The sequence below is a fragment of the Melanotaenia boesemani genome, chromosome 2 (genome assembly GCF_017639745.1).
Source record: "Melanotaenia boesemani isolate fMelBoe1 chromosome 2, fMelBoe1.pri, whole genome shotgun sequence".
Taxonomy (NCBI): domain Eukaryota; kingdom Metazoa; phylum Chordata; class Actinopteri; order Atheriniformes; family Melanotaeniidae; genus Melanotaenia; species Melanotaenia boesemani.
Window position 1 is genome coordinate 26850933 of NC_055683.1, and position 17849 is coordinate 26868781.

The window sequence follows — 17849 nt, forward strand, 5'->3', positions numbered from 1 at the left end:
AGCCTTGTTCATGAGGGTAAACCTTTAAAGGATTAAAATGTAAATAGCTGTGCCAGGCTCTCATAAGAGCTCCGCATCTGAAAGGGCTAATGTGATTTATTTATTACAAGACTCAGAGAAGAAAACATTGGATTGCTTGCCTTCTTGCCAAAATTATACATGTCTGGATTCAAACCAGACTGAAAGCAAGTCATATGATCACAACATTATCAAGTCTGAAAACAACTCAATAAACCTGGAGGTGACACTTAGAACTTCAGCTTCCGAAGCAACAATGATTATAAATGTGTATTTATTATAGGAAAAAATATGTTTATCTGCTGATATAGGTGATGTAAAATATAGAGTTAAAGATTTATGAAAATATTACGCTGGTAGTACATTTTTTACTTCATATTTTATGTAAGTGCCACACAAATAAAAAAAATCCAGCTTTTAACAGGAAGGACTAGAACCGAAACAACCCATGGACGACCTGTCAATTCAAATAACCTTTATAATTTAGTTATTTTTACATCACAGATGAAAGCATTGCATTTACCAAAAAATGCAAAACATGTAAGAAACACTGTAAATGCAAATGAGCCCTTAAAAAGTAAACATCCAACGTGGCTGCAACAAAGACTTACTGTGTGCTGATGTTTTCCAGAAATCATGTACAGTGGAAACTAGAGATATGATCATGATGGTTTTACTACTTTTTCCTCACAATAACTACAATTTTTCTCTGCAGGTTTTTGTTACTATGATTCCCACCTGGCACATCAACAACAGAATGACGCAAACCGCCTCATGGCACATTACTGCTTGCAATAATCTCCTCTGACTGCAGCAGCAAAAACAAGTCCTTTATTTAAGTGACATGTGTCATCACACATTGTGAGTTTTTCCCAGACTAGAGGTCCTGGCTTCGTGCTGCTGTTGTTTCTGTTTCTTCAGCAGACGGTAGGCCTCCACAGCTCGCTGCCTCTCCTCCTCCATGAGCCTCTGCCGGGCCATGGAGGGCTTGGCTGTAGAGGCAGCGGTGTGACCCAGCAGAGAGTTGAGGAGCAGCTCCTTTGATGCCTTCTGCAGTGAGAAGGTAGAGGACGAAAAAGTACAGTTAACCACTAACTCAAGCACTAAACCTGGAAAGATCATGACTGGTGAGTGCAAAGGAAAGTCACCTGAGATTTTTCCGGCGCTTTCTTGGGTTTGGCACTTAATGACGGTGGAGCCAATGTAACTTCACCAAAGGGAACATAATCTATAACAAAACCATTATTTATGTAAAAATATCCACAAGTAGAAAACCTTAGCATGTTTACCTTGCAGAAACTTAAATAAATTCAGTGCATGGCGTATTATCACCTTATAAAATATTTAGTGATTTGGTTTATCAAACAACCTTTAGCTCTTCCAGAATGAAAACAGCAAATTCAACACAGAGCAGCAGAAATTAAGCTTTGTAATCTTTACATCTACTTTCACTCACTCAAGAAGATATTCTGATACAGGAAGTATGCAAATTAAGGCTCAGGACATGATTAGCCTATTTTGATTTTTTTTTTTTTAGATTAAATCCGATTCGATATTGCTTAATTTAAAGCCAACGGTCTAACACCATCTTTTTTTCTTGAATATTAAAAACGTTCTCAGATAACTTTTTCTTTTTTTTTAACAGTGTTTCAGGTGCACGTGTCCGTGTGTGTGCTCACTGCCGTGGACACAGAGAGCAGGCGCAGCTATGACATGCTGTCATGTAAATCAGACAGACAGCATCAGACTGCTTTTTGATAAAAGGACAAAATGTAAACTTGTTCTAGAGGAAAGGTGACTTCAAATGACCATGTCAGATTTATTCAAAGTATATACATACATGTGTGGTGACATCACTTCCTGTTGTGGAATGTGGGGGTGCCCGTTAGCATTAGCTGCTAATATGAGTGCATACGGTCTTAGCGTTGGCTGCTAACTTGAGGGGCATACACTGTAAAAGACTTTATAGGTGAATGTAATCTACACTGGTGAATGCAAACATCTGAATTTGACATTATCCCATCAAGAGAAGCCAATTTTGGACGTAGGCAACACAGGAAACCAGTTGCTATGCTAAGATCTCTCCGAGCCTCGGTAAGTCACGCAAGAGCAATCGGAAATGAGGACATATGAGAAAAAAAAAAGATCTCCAAGTTTTATGAATCGATATTGGATTTATTTAATTTGAATCGATTCAAATCAATAAATAGAATTTTAAACCCAGTCCTAGACATGATATTGTTCTCATAAACTGCAGCCAGAAGCAATCAGCTTGAAGGACTTAACAGAATGAACATGGAAAGATTAAAAGTTATACCACTATGTTAGTCAATGCGTGATTCAGCTGAACCTCTTAGTACTACCTACTACTTCATGATGAAACACCTGCTTTGCTTACCTACAAACATCTCTTTCTCCAGTCTGGCTTCCTGTTTGTCTAGCTTTTTTAGCTGAAGCTTGTTTAGCCTCACTTTATCGTACCTGTAGCGAGACAACAAATACCTATTAGTTGAATGAAAGCACAAATTATTTATTATCGACACTTAATATGCATTTATGATCGCTTTAAAAACGCAGTAGTGTGGTGACACTTTTATCTTATTCTCTGTTACTCATTTTTGTTTTACTTTGCTATTTTTTTTTACTCTTTGATATGTGATCATTTTTATTGTTTTCTTCCCGTTACTCATTTTATTTCTGTATTTACTAGTGTAACTGCGTTGATTTAACATTTTTTAGGGGTGTTTTATCGTTTGTAAATCACTTTGGTCACATGCAGGTCATTGAAAAGGACTATATAAATAAGGTATTATTATTATTATTATTATAAAACTCAGAATAGCAGAGAAGAAAAATCATCTAGATGGATTAAAGTAGTACCATGTAACTTGCTTAAAAATATGTATTTCTGACTAGCTTTTGTCAAGGGTGCAACTTCATATTAAAGCTGAGCTTTGCCTCATGCACCATGTCACACACTAGCAGTTTTGAACAACATTGATGCAAAATGGATGCTGAATGGCATCATAAGGTGCCTCACTTAAATAATCTGCAAAAGTTCAGTAGTCCTTTAAGATCTAATCATTCACACCAAATTCATGAGTTGTTCTCGTAGAATATGACCAATTTACTTTACTTGCATTAACACAAATTTGTTCTCAACCACAACAAAGATTTCCTTTAAAAGTGGCAGGGATTTTTTTAAATGTCCATCCTAATAAAAAAAAACCCACTATGTATGTATGTATGTATGTATATATATATATATATATATATATATATATATATATATATATATATATAAATAAAGAATGGAGCTGCAAATATAGCCTATGAACTGATATATTACCAACACAGAAAAGTCTAAGGGTTTACATGGCGGCAGAATGCATGGTTGCATGTTGAAAACTGTACAGATGCTCGACATTTTAAATTAACACACATCAATGTTCCCTGAATATTTATCACTCTGACCACAGCAGCAAGATCTGAGCTGAAAACATTTTAGAAATATTACCAGGCATACATACTGTATTACAGCATACTCACTCCTTCTTCTTGTCAGACTTGCCCTTGTCTGCAGGCTTCTCTTGTTTGTCAGCATCCAGCTCTGGCTTTCTGTCTACTTGGTTCTTGGTGAGGAAAAGGATGTGTTTGGTCTCATTCTCCATGCGCCGTATATATGCTTTCTCACTTTCCTGCTTCCCCCTCTTGAAATGTGGGACAGGTATGTCTCCATCCTGGGGCTCGTTTGGCTTACACTGAGAGGAGATGGCTACACACAGAAATGCAGATTTCACACAGTAAACAAAGCAGTGTCTCGCGTGCATAATATGTCAAGTGGGGACTTTTGTACTCACACTTTTTCAGCTTTTTGGTCCTCAAAGATCCTGATTTCATTCTGTCTTTGCTCTTCATTATCTCTCTAAGCCTGAAGGGGATGTGTGTGAGGTGGTCCTGCTGTTTGGGTTTCTTGGGTTTGACATCTCCTTTGAACTTCTTTGTACTGAAATATTATGATAAAGACATGATGCAGGACAATAAAGAAAGGAAGTCAATAGGAGACACATATCCTCGCTTACATAAAACGATTTTAAGAAACTGATTTTAATGACTTAACTGACTTGGAGATTTCATAACAACTAGCTGTAGTTGCTAGCTAGCTCGACTAGGAGTTCTCTATTTCATACATCGTCATATTTACGTTACCCTGGATTTTGTCCAGCCTTGCTGTCTTGTTTTCCCGATTCCTTTATTTTGTTCTTCTTACTCTTTCCCATGACACCGTGCTTTAAATTAACAAAATCACACGTGGGACAGTAAGTAGTGGCAAACTGTGGTAAACACAAGAAGCTAAGAGGTCTCCCTATGTAGTGTTTTTTGAGTACCGAATGGCGTCATACTCCTCTCTCCATTACACAGGCTTGGAGTAAAACCCCGATTCCAATTCACTCTAAAGTTGTGGAATATTTTATAAGCGATTTAATTAACCTTTATACCAAAAGGATATACTTTACATCGGATTCCTGAAAGACGTAATTGTTTTACACGTGGGATGTCATCTTGAAAAGAAACGATCTCTGCTCTAGAGGAAACTGATTGGCCAAAGCGTGTTATATCTTCCGGTCACCACTAGAGGGCAATAAAACATCAGTTTTCTTATTTTGGTAACAGCTCTGAATAATCTGAGTCATTATCAAATGAAATAATAAATTAGGCCTGTTAGAGATTCTCTCTAGTAAATTCCATTCATTATCTATACCGCTTCTTCCAGTGAAGGGTTGCAGTGAGGCTGGAGCCTATGCCAGCATTAGGCAGGTGAGACCCTGGACAGGTCACCAGTCTATCGCAGGGAAAGCATAGAGAGACAAACAATCATTCACACTCACTCCTAGAGAGAATTTAGAGTGATCAATTAACTAGTAAATTATAAGATAATAACGAAAATTTTAAAATGTTTATTAGTCCCTCCGTGGGGAAATTGCTTTGTTGCAACAATTAAGGTGCAGTAAGCAGAAGCACAGAGGAAAAACCTGCAGTATCGCATAGCAAGGATGGATCAGTCTGTCACTGAAGCTGCTCTCCTCAGCAGATAGGGTGTCCTGCAGGGGGTGTGACTCTGGCCTGATTTAAATTCAGTTTAATACCACTTTAGATAATACAGTGTGACACAAGCCCTCCAACAAAGACAAGCTGAATAATAGTCCATCAAAAAATATGAAGTTGCTCAATGAATTTATGCAACACAAGTATCCTTCATGCTGAAAACAGATGTTCTAGATTTGGCACAAAACATTCATGTTTTCAGCAGCATGTGTTCCTGAGCCTCCTGTTTATGAATCATAAAAAGTAGGAATGTATCCATCTAACAGGTCCTTTAACCTGACACACACTGTCTTGTGAACAGAATATTTGCTGAATTTGTGTCTTTGTGAAAGACAGAGAGAAAGGAGGCCACACATGTGCCCTGTAGGTGTGCATGTGCATGAGCTCTGCAGATTACAGAAAGAAGCTCTAGTCTGCCATCACATGAATGGACCAGGTGTGTGTTTATGTGTATGTAAAGGGATGTAATGGATTACCAGCTATAATGCAACTCAAGCTGAGAGACTGCTGATGAATGAAGAATATCTTCAGATCGCACCCTTATGTTCTCAGCTGCAGGTGTTTGTCACATTTTCAGGTGATGGAAAGATATTGAGAATCATGGGAAATATTTCAACAAAATACAGTCCCCACACTGTACATTTTTGTGAGTCTATCCAAATATGCACATGACTTCCTTTTGAAAAGACTTTTGCATATTTTTTTTGTTTTGTGTCTGTTATAAGGATCAGGAAACTGATGTCCCCCTAAATGCCTGTCAGCCATGATGTCATGAACGTACTGTCCCACATACAACGTACCTGTACATGGTGTAGGTGCAAATGTGATGACAGCACTTTACTTGCTGGTTGGATGTTAATCTTCTCAGAGTCTGAACTGTATAAAAGGGCTTTACTTAGTACGACACATCACTTGACTTCAAACAAGATCTCAGCAATATCACCAGGAGGGATAGACAAGAACAGCAGTGGTGGGTATCTCTTTTGTCATGCCTTTACAATTAAATTAAATTAAATTAAATTAAATTAAATTAAATTAAATTAAATTAAATTAAATTAAATTAAATTAAATTAAATTAAATTATGCAGTATCATGCAATCTGATCTATTCTATGATCTCAGTGATATACATTTTATTGAATGTTCACAACTTAATAATGTTTACAAAAGCTAAAAATGATTGCACTTGTAGTACTTTATAGTTTATATATATATATATATGTATATATATATATATATATATATATATATATATATATATATATATATATATGTATATATATATATATATATATATATATATGTATATATATATATATATAGAGAGAGAGAGAGAGAGAGAGAGAGATGTTTTGTTTTCCAAAAACAAAACATCTCTAACTTGCTGCTTTATGAACTATTTTCAGGTTAATTTTAGAAACAAGTTCAGCATTATCTCAGTAATCTGATTATGATGCTGCTGTGAAGATTATTTGTACAACATGTATATGTGAAGATATTTTGGGGCATTGATTAGTAACATGAGCTTGATATTGTGGGAGCTTTGCAGCATATACATAAGTACATTTATCTTTACCAAGATCTTTTTCTAACTGCAGGTCAGAGAAAGTTTAACATCATGTCTGTTTAGCAAATAGCAAAAATCAAGAAAAATACATACAAGTACATAGAAGTTATTTTGCTTTCATGTAGTTTGTGCCATTTATTTATTTATTTTATGTGGCTCCCGGACTATCCCAAAATAGTTGAAGCAACAGAAGCATGAATCTGGAAGTTGCGAAGCCTGAAGCAAAGACAGGTGGCAAAGCTCCCCTCAGAGCCACTGGCCCTGGGAGCTCCCAGGGCCCACCCAAGTTCAAACAGAGGAACACCCGTCAGTTCAAGAGCAAGCCTCCTAAGAGGGGAGTTATTGGGTATGTCTCTCTTATAAGCCTTTTCATGAATATCACATTTTGCTAAAGGGGGGGAAAAAAAACAAACCAAACTACAAATTTTCACTCATTAAATCTTGTAATTTTTTTTTTTTTTTTCTGCTAGCTTTGGAGAGGAAATCCCTGGCATGGAAGGACTTGGCGTGGGTAAGCAGAATAACACCATCTAATTCATCTCTTAATATTTACACACATTTCACAAACGTCCTTTTCTAAAGTCACTATTTCTTATCTTTTAGATTTTAATGTGATCTGCCCATGGGAACAATACAGCCATCTAGAGCTTCACGAGCTTGCTCAATATGGCATCATCTGAGTCTCTTCATCTGGGTGAAATTGTTTCTATATGCACAAAGGGAACTAACGTGGCAAGTAACTGCAGTAATAAGTTAAAAGTCATTAACCCTAGCTTTTTTTTATATGGCAAACCCCAACATGTAAAATGTAATGTCTGTGAAATACACCCCTGCATATTGTGAATGCTGTTGTTTGTCTAAGATATTTTGTATTGTAAGTCTATTTTCAAGAGGCTCTCAGGCTGCCATTTCCATGCCCATAAACACTGACGCTGAACATGTTCTTGTGTCATTGCCTGAGGCTGCAGTGGAAGCTGGAACTGAGCCAGCAGGAGATTCTGCACAACTGTCAGCACTGTATTTTTTTATACATTTAATGACACGTACAATAAAGCTTAGAATTTTTTAAGTGATTTCAGACTCTTTTTGTCCTTTGCCAAGTAAAATTCTGTTTTGTTCCATTGAGCAGAATTTGTTATGAGCATTTAGCTACGAGTTAAGGTAAGATCTTAACATTCTTGCTCATTTGAAGATGAGAAAATGAATGAAAAATGACTTTATAATTTATAATGGATATTCTAAAGTATATTGGAGACAATGGAACTGTGTACTCACACTGCTTTAAAGCTAATTAGCATGCCTTATCTTGTTTGCTCAAATTAGTTTAAATCAATGTCTTAAAATGTTTTCACAGGGGCTGTTCTCCATGTGTGAACTACAGTTTTTGCTGGTAGTCTTGTATATGTTCAAAATATAGCTTTATGGATGTAGTCATGCACTTCTCATATGAATTCACTAAGCCGATACAATCATCTCACACTTCCTTGTGGTAAATTCTTTTCTTTGAGGTGCCATCTTGCAAACCAGCCCCTTCTTCAACACACTGAAACAAAAAAAAACTACAAAATCAATTTAAAGTTTGGAAAATATGCATCAGGTTAGTTTCTGTTGACTGGTTTTGAGTGATTACGCGGTGTTGCATTGTTTTGCCAGTAGGCGACAGTACAGGCTATAAGCCACATGGTTGTGGTGTTGTAGACTGGAAAAAAACTTCTTTGAGGATGCCACACAAAACTAGTTGCCTTGCCCACATAAAAGAACAACTTCAACTTGGTGCATTGTGTTTCCTGTCTAGAAGGACAAACAGCTGATCATTCATGCAATCAGTCATGTGACTGTCATCTTAACTACACCAGACTGATTCACATTCCTCTTCTTTATCTCCCCTAATGCACAATAACTGTCTTCTAATGGGGAAAAGAAAAAAAAAAAAAAACTCTAGTGCAAACATACACTTTCTGCTATATTTTTGTAAATTTTCTCAGCTTTTCTAATGCACACCTTTAACATGCAAACATACACATTATGTGAAACATCACATTGTATCTTTGACAGACGACTTTCTCTGTCTAGTTTGTAGATTATAGCACACCTGCTGTTTTGGAAAGATTAGCTTGAAAGGAAAGATTTTTTTCTTTCAAATATTATTCTAGAGAGAAACCAGCCTTTTGGGTTCTGAATAAATTTTGTTTTGGTTGGAACTCAATAAATGGTTAAAAATGTTAAGAATGCAATCTTAAAATAAGATCTTTAGGACAGCTTATTTTCTTGTTGATAAAATCAGAAATGATGCACATTAGAATGCTTAAAGCACAGCCGTGGTGTAAGTCATACCCTTACGATTTCAAACAAGGGATTTCTTTTAAAATAAATATTAACCATTTAATGCCTACTGTATTATATTACTTACATAGAGTAAAAACTTTGCTCAAAACCCTGTATTAGAAAATGTGATACTTGTCTTCTATGCCCTGGTGAATATCTCTCGCACTATGATAATTCTGACATGTAACACAGTAACATCCCATACACACTGTGTATACAAATTAGTTTTGTTTATACATTTACAAACTGTTAAAGGGCCAAATAAAGACTTCACACTCAAAAAAAATTATTTATTTTGTTTAATATTTTCAGATCAGGAGTTAAGGGGTTAAATATTTTCCCTTTTGCTTTTGTTATGTTGCCTTTCGTTTGTTATTTGTTAGGTTATCTTTTATTTCACGAGTGTTTCTGGTCAAAATGAATGAACTCAGATAAACAATACCAGAACTTAAGAAAGGGCTCATGTCATTGCATGCTGCTGTTTTCATCTCTCCTTGCTGAGTGGATTTTATGCCAGTGGATGCTTTCTAGTAGTCGTGTGGTGATAAACACAGCCACAATCTGGACCCCAACCAGAACCATTCCAGCTATCCCAATCACACTCTCATTCTGCTCGATCCAACGAGAGATTCCTCCCAAACAACCACCCAGGAAGATCACACTTTGAGCAGTGAACTCATCGAGTAGCTGAGCTCCAACGCCACACTGAGAGTTCCACACCGTGCCGTTCTCCAAAGGATCCACGCAGCATGTTGCAGGGACACCACAGGCCAGCACTCCTGGAGCTGAGCAGTTGTAGTGTCTGAGGAAAGAAGGGGATACAAATCCAGGAAAACCTTTATTTGCATTCTTTGAAAAGATTAATACACAATGAACTATCAATTCAACAATCTACTTACATATTGATCTCCCAATCACGGTAGCTATCTGCCCCACAGCACTGCAGATTCGACTGAATCTCATCCGTGATGAACCTCAGATCCAGATCATCTTGATAGTGTGCCATGGCGGCTAACATGCCTGAGCGCAAGTAGCCTCCAATCTGATCTTGCATGCTGTAGGCTATAATGGCAATAAGCACCTGAACTGTAATTAGCGCCAAAACTGTAGCCGAGAACACTTTCAGTAAGAAGCTATTCTCTCTCAAAGCACCTACACACCCTGTCAAGCAGAGCAAAGTGAGCAGAAAACCCAGAGTCATAAGCACTAGCATCGGGTCAGTGCCTATACTGCCAATCTTCTCCTGGGCAAATGATTCTTTGCTGATGAGGCCCCACATCCCCAGACCAAGCACCACCATGCCCATCACTGTGAACACCAGGTTGCATAGAAACATAAAGTATTTAAGGAAATAGTCCATAATAGAATAACTGTAGTGGGGTTGAATCTTTGGAAACACAGGGTTATTTTGGTGTTGTCCATCGTTTGTCCCTGTTTGATATCCACTAGTGGCATGACCAAGCTCCTCATCAGCCTGTTTTGCAGCTCCATCCTTTAAACACACAGACATACCATATTTTTTTCAGAATGAATATTAACTTAGATATCTAACTTCACTCAGCACAGCACAACATTTTGAATGAAGATTAAGGACTTACTTTTGGTATGAGTGGGCTGGACTCGTTCTGCGTCGTGTCTCTTCTCGACCATGGCCAAGAAATCCCCTTTATTACCAAATAATTCTGCATATTGTGAACTAGACGGAGATGATTTTCCTTGTGCCTTTAGCTGATCTGAACAGCACAGGAAGAAGTGGAATGTAAGGGGAGTATAAGCAGTACAGAGGAGTGTGTGAGCTGAGGTGGGGTAACCATGCTGTGTGCAGCCTGAGGGCGCTGAGGCCTGAGATTTTTTCATCATGTGAGAGTCACAGTGAGGGGATTAGATTGTTATCAGAGCCCAGAACAAGAGACCTTTGATGTGAATGTGAGTTGACTCAAACAAAAACTGGCTGTGATGTAATGTGTCTCATTGACTGTAAAGTACACGAAAATGCAGTATATTATGGAAAATGGATTTTTTTTCAGTTGAATGATAAGAAAAGCATTAAATGTGTGCAATTTAAACAAATAAATTTGAAAAAGATTTTAAAAACCCAGGACTGGTGTAAATAGAAAGAAAATGATCACATATAAAGAATATAAACAAAAGTAGAAGATGAAATAATTAATACTTATGATAATCCTTGCTTGAATTCAGGTTTATACATTTACATTTACATCATCATTTAAGGCTTCTCAGAGCAGCATGTAGATCTCTTTCCATCTCCCAGCTATACAGCTTTGATAAAAAAAAAAACAAAAACAAACAAACAAAAAAGTTTTTTTCATTGGGATCCACCAGAGTCAATGCTGCACATAACTATATTTTAGCAGAAACAAAAATCAACATGCAGCAATATAGTACATTTATTTAAGTATTCCACTTTTTTTCCCCTTCATTCCACTTTAATATTACACAATTACCAAAGTCATACCATAATCCTTCCTGTTATATGTCATAGTTTTTCTCACAGTGGCCACTGGACGACATTAAAGAAATTTAAATATGAAAAGGTCAACTACCGATTTCATTTCATTTCATTTCATTTTACATCATTTCATAGATGTAAAATCAGAAGCAATATATCAGATAAAAACCTACCAAATAGGATAATGAAAGATATCAGCAATTGTTATTTTTTTTTTTATCTGAGTGTAAAAGTTGAGGTGGGGAAGTTTTTTAACATAGGGTGTACATCACAATGTCTTCAATGTTTTGCTTTGATAAAGTTATTAAAAGTGATGTGCTACCAAGAGTCAATAACAAGTGGTGTGAGTGAGCAGATGTTGAACTGAGCTAAAAAACAGAAACACAGAGGGCTCGTTATCTCACTCTCTGGCTCTGCACAGGACCACTGGAGTCATTCTTTCCTCCAGCTGTGCTGGACTGAGCTGCAGGGAGCTGGAAGCAAGTTAGTCTACTGCTGCAGGACATCCAGAGACAGACTGGTGGGTGGACACGAGTCCTTCTGCTTCTGTGTTAATGCATAATAATGGAAAAACTAATTATAACTTGTCATGCTCACTAACACTAACTTTACAAGTAACTTTCTGTGTATGGGTTGTCAATAGCTGTCATACTAAGACTTTTAGCCATTTCACCTGCAGAGATAAATGTTTTTAATGTGACTGCAAACTCAAACAATTTATTACTTGTACCCACAGCTTTATGGTGGTAAGCAGCAAAAAACCTTAACTTCATTCTTTCCAGATTCATTCATGGTTCATTGGTAAAATACTGTATCTCACTATTCACATTTGTCAGCTGTGCTTGCAGATCAAGGTTTGGCTAAGTGGACAACTTAAAATAGATAAATAAACAAATAAATAATATAACAGGTATATTTGCAGTGTTGTTGATAAAAAAATCAATAAATGGAAATAGAAATAAAGAATAACTAAATACCATAACTACCGAAACATGTTGCATTTAGGGGGAAAAACAGTAACAACCCAATAATATGCAAACAGAAAAAGAAGAAATGACATATCTGATCGGAATACTTTTCTTTCCACTGCTGACCGCACACCTTCTCTCTGCGATCTGCACCATGTTTCCACTGAGGTAGTGGAAACAAACAACAGGGGAACTGCAAACTTACGTTTGCAAAGTGCAGAAGAGAAAATTATCAGAGATGAAAATACTTTTTCAAGACTATAGCAGATTTACTGGGAATGGTTTTAGACAGAATCAGAACTTGGATGTCAGGTAGTCTTTATTTGACAAATCTCATTGCTTCCTGTTATATAAGTCTTTAGGGAAGATGAGGATTTAAAACTATTCAGTTCCTTTTATGAACAGAAGCCAATTTTCTGAAGTGTTGTCAGCACTGAAGATGGACGAACACATGAAAAAACAAGATCTTCCCATGGAAATCATTAGTCACTGTAACTTTTTTTAAAAAATGTCAGTGGATTAAAACAAGCAAGCAAACAAACAGAAATACACTAAAACAAATGAAAGGATGAATTACAAAGAAAAACAGTTCTTTGACCTCCAGTTCTCTTCCCTATTAAATCATGTTGTGTCATTATGCCAATCTCAAGCTCTCAAAGTTCTTAAAGAAAGAAAAAAAAAGATGATGTGGATATCTGAGAATCTGCCAAAGGCTGAAAATGTCTCCAAATGATCAGAAATAAATCATTCCACTGGGAAGAAAAGTATTTTCAAAAGGTTTTTATCACCTGCCAATTGATCCAGACTGAGTCAGTTTGAGAGAAGAGCAGACATTTGACACAAGACAAGTCCTCATTACATTTTGTAAAGGTTTTAGGACATAAATATGCATTTTTAGTAACAGTAACAGAACACATTTGTGGTGCAGAAGAACCTCATACCAGCTGTGTAGCTGCTGTTACTGGTTATTGCATCATGTCTTCAGATTGCTTTAAGGAAATATTACTCCTTCAGTTTGGAAGATAAAGTTGAATTTGAGGCAGACTTTTAGTAGACTGGAAAATTCAAAAAGAAAGAAGGAAAGAAAGTAAGAAAGAAAGAAAGAAAGAAAGAAAGAAAGAAAGAAAGAAAGAAAGAAAGAAAGAAAGAAAGGAAGAAAGAAAAATGCAAATTTTCCATAAACTTTTACTTTAATTTGAGATCTGTGTTTTAATGTTTTAATGTGTTTAAAGGCATGTCTATAAGCAGTATCCACTGCTTATAGACGACCCGATGACGTCTCTGAGTTTGAAGGTGGTACAGATGGCTGGGACGGTTGCCCAGTGAGATTCCTTTTTAGGAGAGATTCAATTCGCCTGAGCCCGTATATCATACAACTATCTGCAGACATCAGCACCATCTTTCAGCTGGAACAAGGATAAGTGATTTCATGCGGAATAGAGCTGGAATCTCTTGCAACAAAAGGTATTTCATTTTACAAATTGAGGTAAAACCTTCCTAATATCCACAAATGAAGGAAAATGTGGATGATGATGATGGAAATTTTCAATCCTGTCTTAATATTGAGACTAAAGACAAAAAAAAAGAACTGCAGTAAAATCCTTTCCACATAAATAATTTGTAATTACAAAGGATGGATAAATGTCAAGCTGAGTGAGCTGAGTGAGTAAATTCCACAGCAGCTTATTTGAATTAAGGTTGGAGGCAGAGAATCTCTTGGGATTTGTATGTTTTTCTTTTTGCTGGCTCTTGTAGAGTTGAATAGAAACTAAACAAATCATTTTATTGATAAGGTTGAAACCAGTCTTTAGTTTAAATTTTCTTATGATTGAGTGTGTGTAACTCTGTAACTCTTTAGGTTTCGATCACCTCTGACAGTTACAGAGACTGGCGCTGGCTCTGTCTGTCATGCCCAGATGTTTAGCAGATTGCATTACAATATTCAGCAAGAATGCTTTTCTGGAGCCATACTACTACATCAAACACCTCCACTGGATTAGAGTTCACTGGGAATGCTGTGCCCTCCAACAGTCACAGCAGCTAAAAGGCACACGGAGGATAGAAAGAGAGTCTCGGGACCTCCCATTAAGACTGAGTAATTTATCTCTGTAGCAGATACACAAGCTGCAAGAAGCATCACTGCAGAGCCTGATATGGGATGCATATGTGTAGTTTTTCTTTAGTGCACATAAATGCAGCAGTGTGCAAGGATTTATGTCACCGCCCTGCATCACTGACGTATATGGGAGCAGGTGGGGGAATGGCTACTGGAGTTATAAGAGATTGCTGCCCAGGTCATGATTTTTCAGTCTGTCACTCTTGAAGGATTCTGCTGCTCTGACCTGGAAAAACCTTTTCTGCATCACAAAAAAAGGTAAAATTCAAAGATTTTTTTCCATGGATACATAACATTTTATTGCAACAGTTTTTTCAAATGTATCCATACACTGCTCTAACAAACTCAATTTATTCAGCTGGAAAAACTTAAACAGCTAAACAGCTAAAATTAAAAAAATTATTGTAACTTTTTTTAAGTTTTTTTTTTTTTTTTTTTTGCTGTAACTAAGACTGTTGAGCAGGCATGGTTTGTCTAGTTTAGTTTATTTAATTTTTGGTAAAGTCAGTGTGTTTATTTCAAACTTATTTTTAGTTTTTAGTTTTTTTTTTTTTTTTTTTTAAGGTGGGAGCATGAAGATCAAGCTGGTTCTGGTCCTGTTGAGCATTATCTCAAGGTGTGAAGCTCAGAAATGGAAACAGGAAATCTCCCCTTGGGACCATAAAGGTCTGGAATAAAGTATTGTTTTGTGCAACAGTTTGTAAATGATCTGCGGGTCAGTTTAAAATAAATCGAAGCCTGCACATGCTTAACATGAATTTTTGTGTTCAGCAGAACAAACCAAAGGCCAGACTTGCTCCAACCTGACTCAGGTACTGGACAACTGGAAATATGCCATTTTAACCCAAGTGAAAGACCTGCTGATCAATGACCACGCCTCTGTCCTGCCTGAATACAACAGGTGTGACATTTTTCTGGACTGTACACAGCAGATGGTACACAACAAGCCCAAACAGTAAAACATGACACTAAGCTGAAACACGGAGTTAAAAAGAGGTGAAATGTGTAAGAATTACGACACACAGTCACAATAACAAACATTGTCTTGGTTCACCAACAAAATGATAAATTATGTAACTTGTTCTTGCTTTGAGAATGAGCTCACTTCAGAGAATCTGCCAGAGAAAAACGGGAAATGTTTCAGCCTCATGTTCTCGTGAACCAGGTTTTCTGACATCAACAGTTAGGAGTAAATGTCATGTGGAAATTCCCAAGTAACGATTTCAGATTGAGTCCAGCAAACTTAAATTTAGGTCCAAAATAATTTTAATTACTTTCATATATATTTTAAAATGGATCTCTGTTATTATTTTTCTGATGTTTCTTGCTGATTGTCGGTCTGGTTTTATTTAACAGCATGTGGTGACTTTCGTGGTGATATTGCCAATTTGTGTGGGTTCTTCTCTGGAATATATTTTCTTGTCAACAGTGTTCACATGTTTAGGTCCTCATGGAGCCAAGTAGTGCCAGAGTTCATTAAATTTATTCAGACACTGACATCATTTACTTATTTGAACTTTCCCGTCCTTTTCTACACGTGTTCAGGATCCAGCCTCTTTCAGATGCCCTGGGAGACCTCTACAGGCAGTTCAACACTCTGAAGGATGAGTTGGGGAGCCTCACCACAAAGTTTGACAAAGTGGAAGCTTTTGTGGACGATCTCAAAGATGGCAGATTCGCTGTGCCTCAGCGGCCCATACAGAGGATGCCCCCCAGCTTCGGTCTGAGGTCTCCACTGGGAGCACAGAGGAGAGCTCCTACTAGGAAAATTATTACTCAACCAACACTGGTCAGAAAGAGGGGGAGAGGGACACAAAGACCTTAGACCTGTTGCTCAATGGCCTCAGTTTGATGTGAACACTTCTGTATCAAAATAGCTTCAAGTTTGTATATTTTTCAAGGGAAGATTATTATATTATATAATTGTATCAATATATATGATGCAAACATGACAGCAGCAGTGGTGCATGGTTTAGATGTAACATCATGTATAAAATCAGTTTATCCTTATCTTTCTTTTTTATTTTGTTAGGGAAAATTCTTCCCAACATCATCAATTAAATCTTTAATCAAAAAGAGGACACAGAGTTATTCTCAATGTACACAGTTCTACTTTGCAAAGGAGTATCATACAGTTATGATACACACTCTGGATTGTTTCACACATCACAAGGTATTATATAGGGAGCTTCACGAAGTCCTTCCCTCAAACATTTCAGCATCATTATCAATGGCATGCACTTTTGCATTGTGGAGCTACTTTCATCTCTTCCACAGCCTTGACCACAAGGCCTTTCAAATTCAAGCATAAAACCAGAACATACACACAAAGAATGCTGCTGAGTACATTTTCTAACTCCTAATAAAACATAATGATTGGTACATGATATAATATAATGATATATAAAAACATAGCAATCATGAATTATATACATGATTTTTCTTACATTTTTATGTCCTGCAGGTGGCAGCATTTATCAAATTATCTGTCACACTGCTGCTATGTACACCACAGGACACAGTACAGCACAGTAACCGAAAGTACTGTCTCTTTTATATTACTGAAAATATTTAAACTTGAAAGCACTTTTCATAAAAAATGGTACAAAGGGCTTTGTAAGTAGGACTTAAAGAAATAAAACCAGAGAAGATGAGATGATCTGCTGGGAAAAATAAGGTTGGACAACACACTTAACTTGAGCATAAAAAAGCTGAATCTGCTTATATATCAGGTTGTTTGGTATATCCTTTTATATGTATTTCTATGTATGTGTATATTGATGATTATTGCCAATTATCTGTATATGATTTTTTTTGACCAAGAAGAGTAAAGTCAGATCCATATGCAGCTCTACATTAAATACATTTTAACCCAAATGCTTACAGTATTATAAACACAAACCAACACCATGTCAGTACTGAAAATCTTAAGAGGAAGTTTGAGACAATCTTATGCTAGACAGAGAAAGTAAAGGCAGAAAAAGAAGTGGTGGATCAAACCATCAAACCAGAATCAATTATATCTGCTATCTAAAGCTGCAGCTGCTAACAATGGAATATAGAGTGATGAGCTTTAAACAGAACTGACATGAGTTTATAATGCATATCTTCAATGTTCTAATATCAAATCAATCAAAATATGAAATGTTGAATAAAATCAGATTTCTGATGAATGCTGGACAGCTGAAATAACTGAGTGACTGATTTTTTTTTTATATAATTTTGCAGTAATAATGAAGGTAAGCTTTGCTCTGAAGTGAAAGTGGTTCATCCAACACTA

General features: G+C 36.7%; 4 protein-coding genes across 10 annotated transcripts; 2 read left to right on the forward strand and 2 right to left on the reverse strand.

The window, feature by feature from the left end:
* Positions 1-80: 80 nt before the first annotated feature.
* ccdc137 (coiled-coil domain containing 137) lies at positions 81-4541 on the reverse strand. The gene is made up of 6 exons (XM_042002404.1): positions 4228-4541; positions 3879-4024; positions 3568-3793; positions 2417-2499; positions 1167-1246; positions 81-1068 (listed from the first exon to the last, which is right to left on the reverse strand). The coding sequence occupies exons 1-6, from the start codon at positions 4296-4298 to the stop codon at positions 871-873; spliced, it is 804 nt and encodes a 267-aa protein (XP_041858338.1). The 5' UTR covers positions 4299-4541; the 3' UTR covers positions 81-870.
* Positions 4542-5594: 1053 nt separating this feature from the next.
* On the forward strand, positions 5595-7457 carry LOC121631727 (retinal cone rhodopsin-sensitive cGMP 3',5'-cyclic phosphodiesterase subunit gamma-like). 2 transcript variants are annotated; one of them, XM_041972778.1, is made up of 4 exons: positions 5595-5682; positions 6869-7036; positions 7161-7201; positions 7294-7457. In XM_041972778.1, the coding sequence occupies exons 2-4, from the start codon at positions 6885-6887 to the stop codon at positions 7368-7370; spliced, it is 270 nt and encodes an 89-aa protein (XP_041828712.1). In that variant the 5' UTR covers positions 5595-5682; positions 6869-6884; the 3' UTR covers positions 7371-7457. The 2 variants fall into 2 exon arrangements, with proteins under 2 accessions (XP_041828712.1, XP_041828719.1); XM_041972785.1 differs by lacking the exon at positions 5595-5682 and adding an exon at positions 6024-6094.
* Positions 7458-9480: 2023 nt separating this feature from the next.
* Positions 9481-10703, reverse strand: LOC121628059 (tetraspanin-10). The gene is made up of 3 exons (XM_041966963.1): positions 10614-10703; positions 9915-10507; positions 9481-9817 (listed from the first exon to the last, which is right to left on the reverse strand). Exons 1-3 carry the CDS (start codon positions 10701-10703, stop codon positions 9481-9483), a joined length of 1020 nt encoding a protein of 339 aa, XP_041822897.1.
* Positions 10704-13744: 3041 nt separating this feature from the next.
* On the forward strand, positions 13745-17696 carry si:dkey-282h22.5 (uncharacterized protein LOC107988040 homolog). 6 transcript variants are annotated; one of them, XM_041971779.1, is made up of 5 exons: positions 13745-13917; positions 14779-14827; positions 15134-15235; positions 15341-15470; positions 16115-17696. In XM_041971779.1, the coding sequence occupies exons 3-5, from the start codon at positions 15142-15144 to the stop codon at positions 16392-16394; spliced, it is 504 nt and encodes a 167-aa protein (XP_041827713.1). In that variant the 5' UTR covers positions 13745-13917; positions 14779-14827; positions 15134-15141; the 3' UTR covers positions 16395-17696. The 6 variants fall into 6 exon arrangements, with proteins under 6 accessions (XP_041827713.1, XP_041827734.1, XP_041827704.1 ...); XM_041971770.1 differs by having other exon boundaries at positions 13746-13917; positions 14626-14827; XM_041971800.1 differs by lacking the exon at positions 14779-14827.
* The last annotated feature ends 153 nt before the right edge of the window (positions 17697-17849 follow it).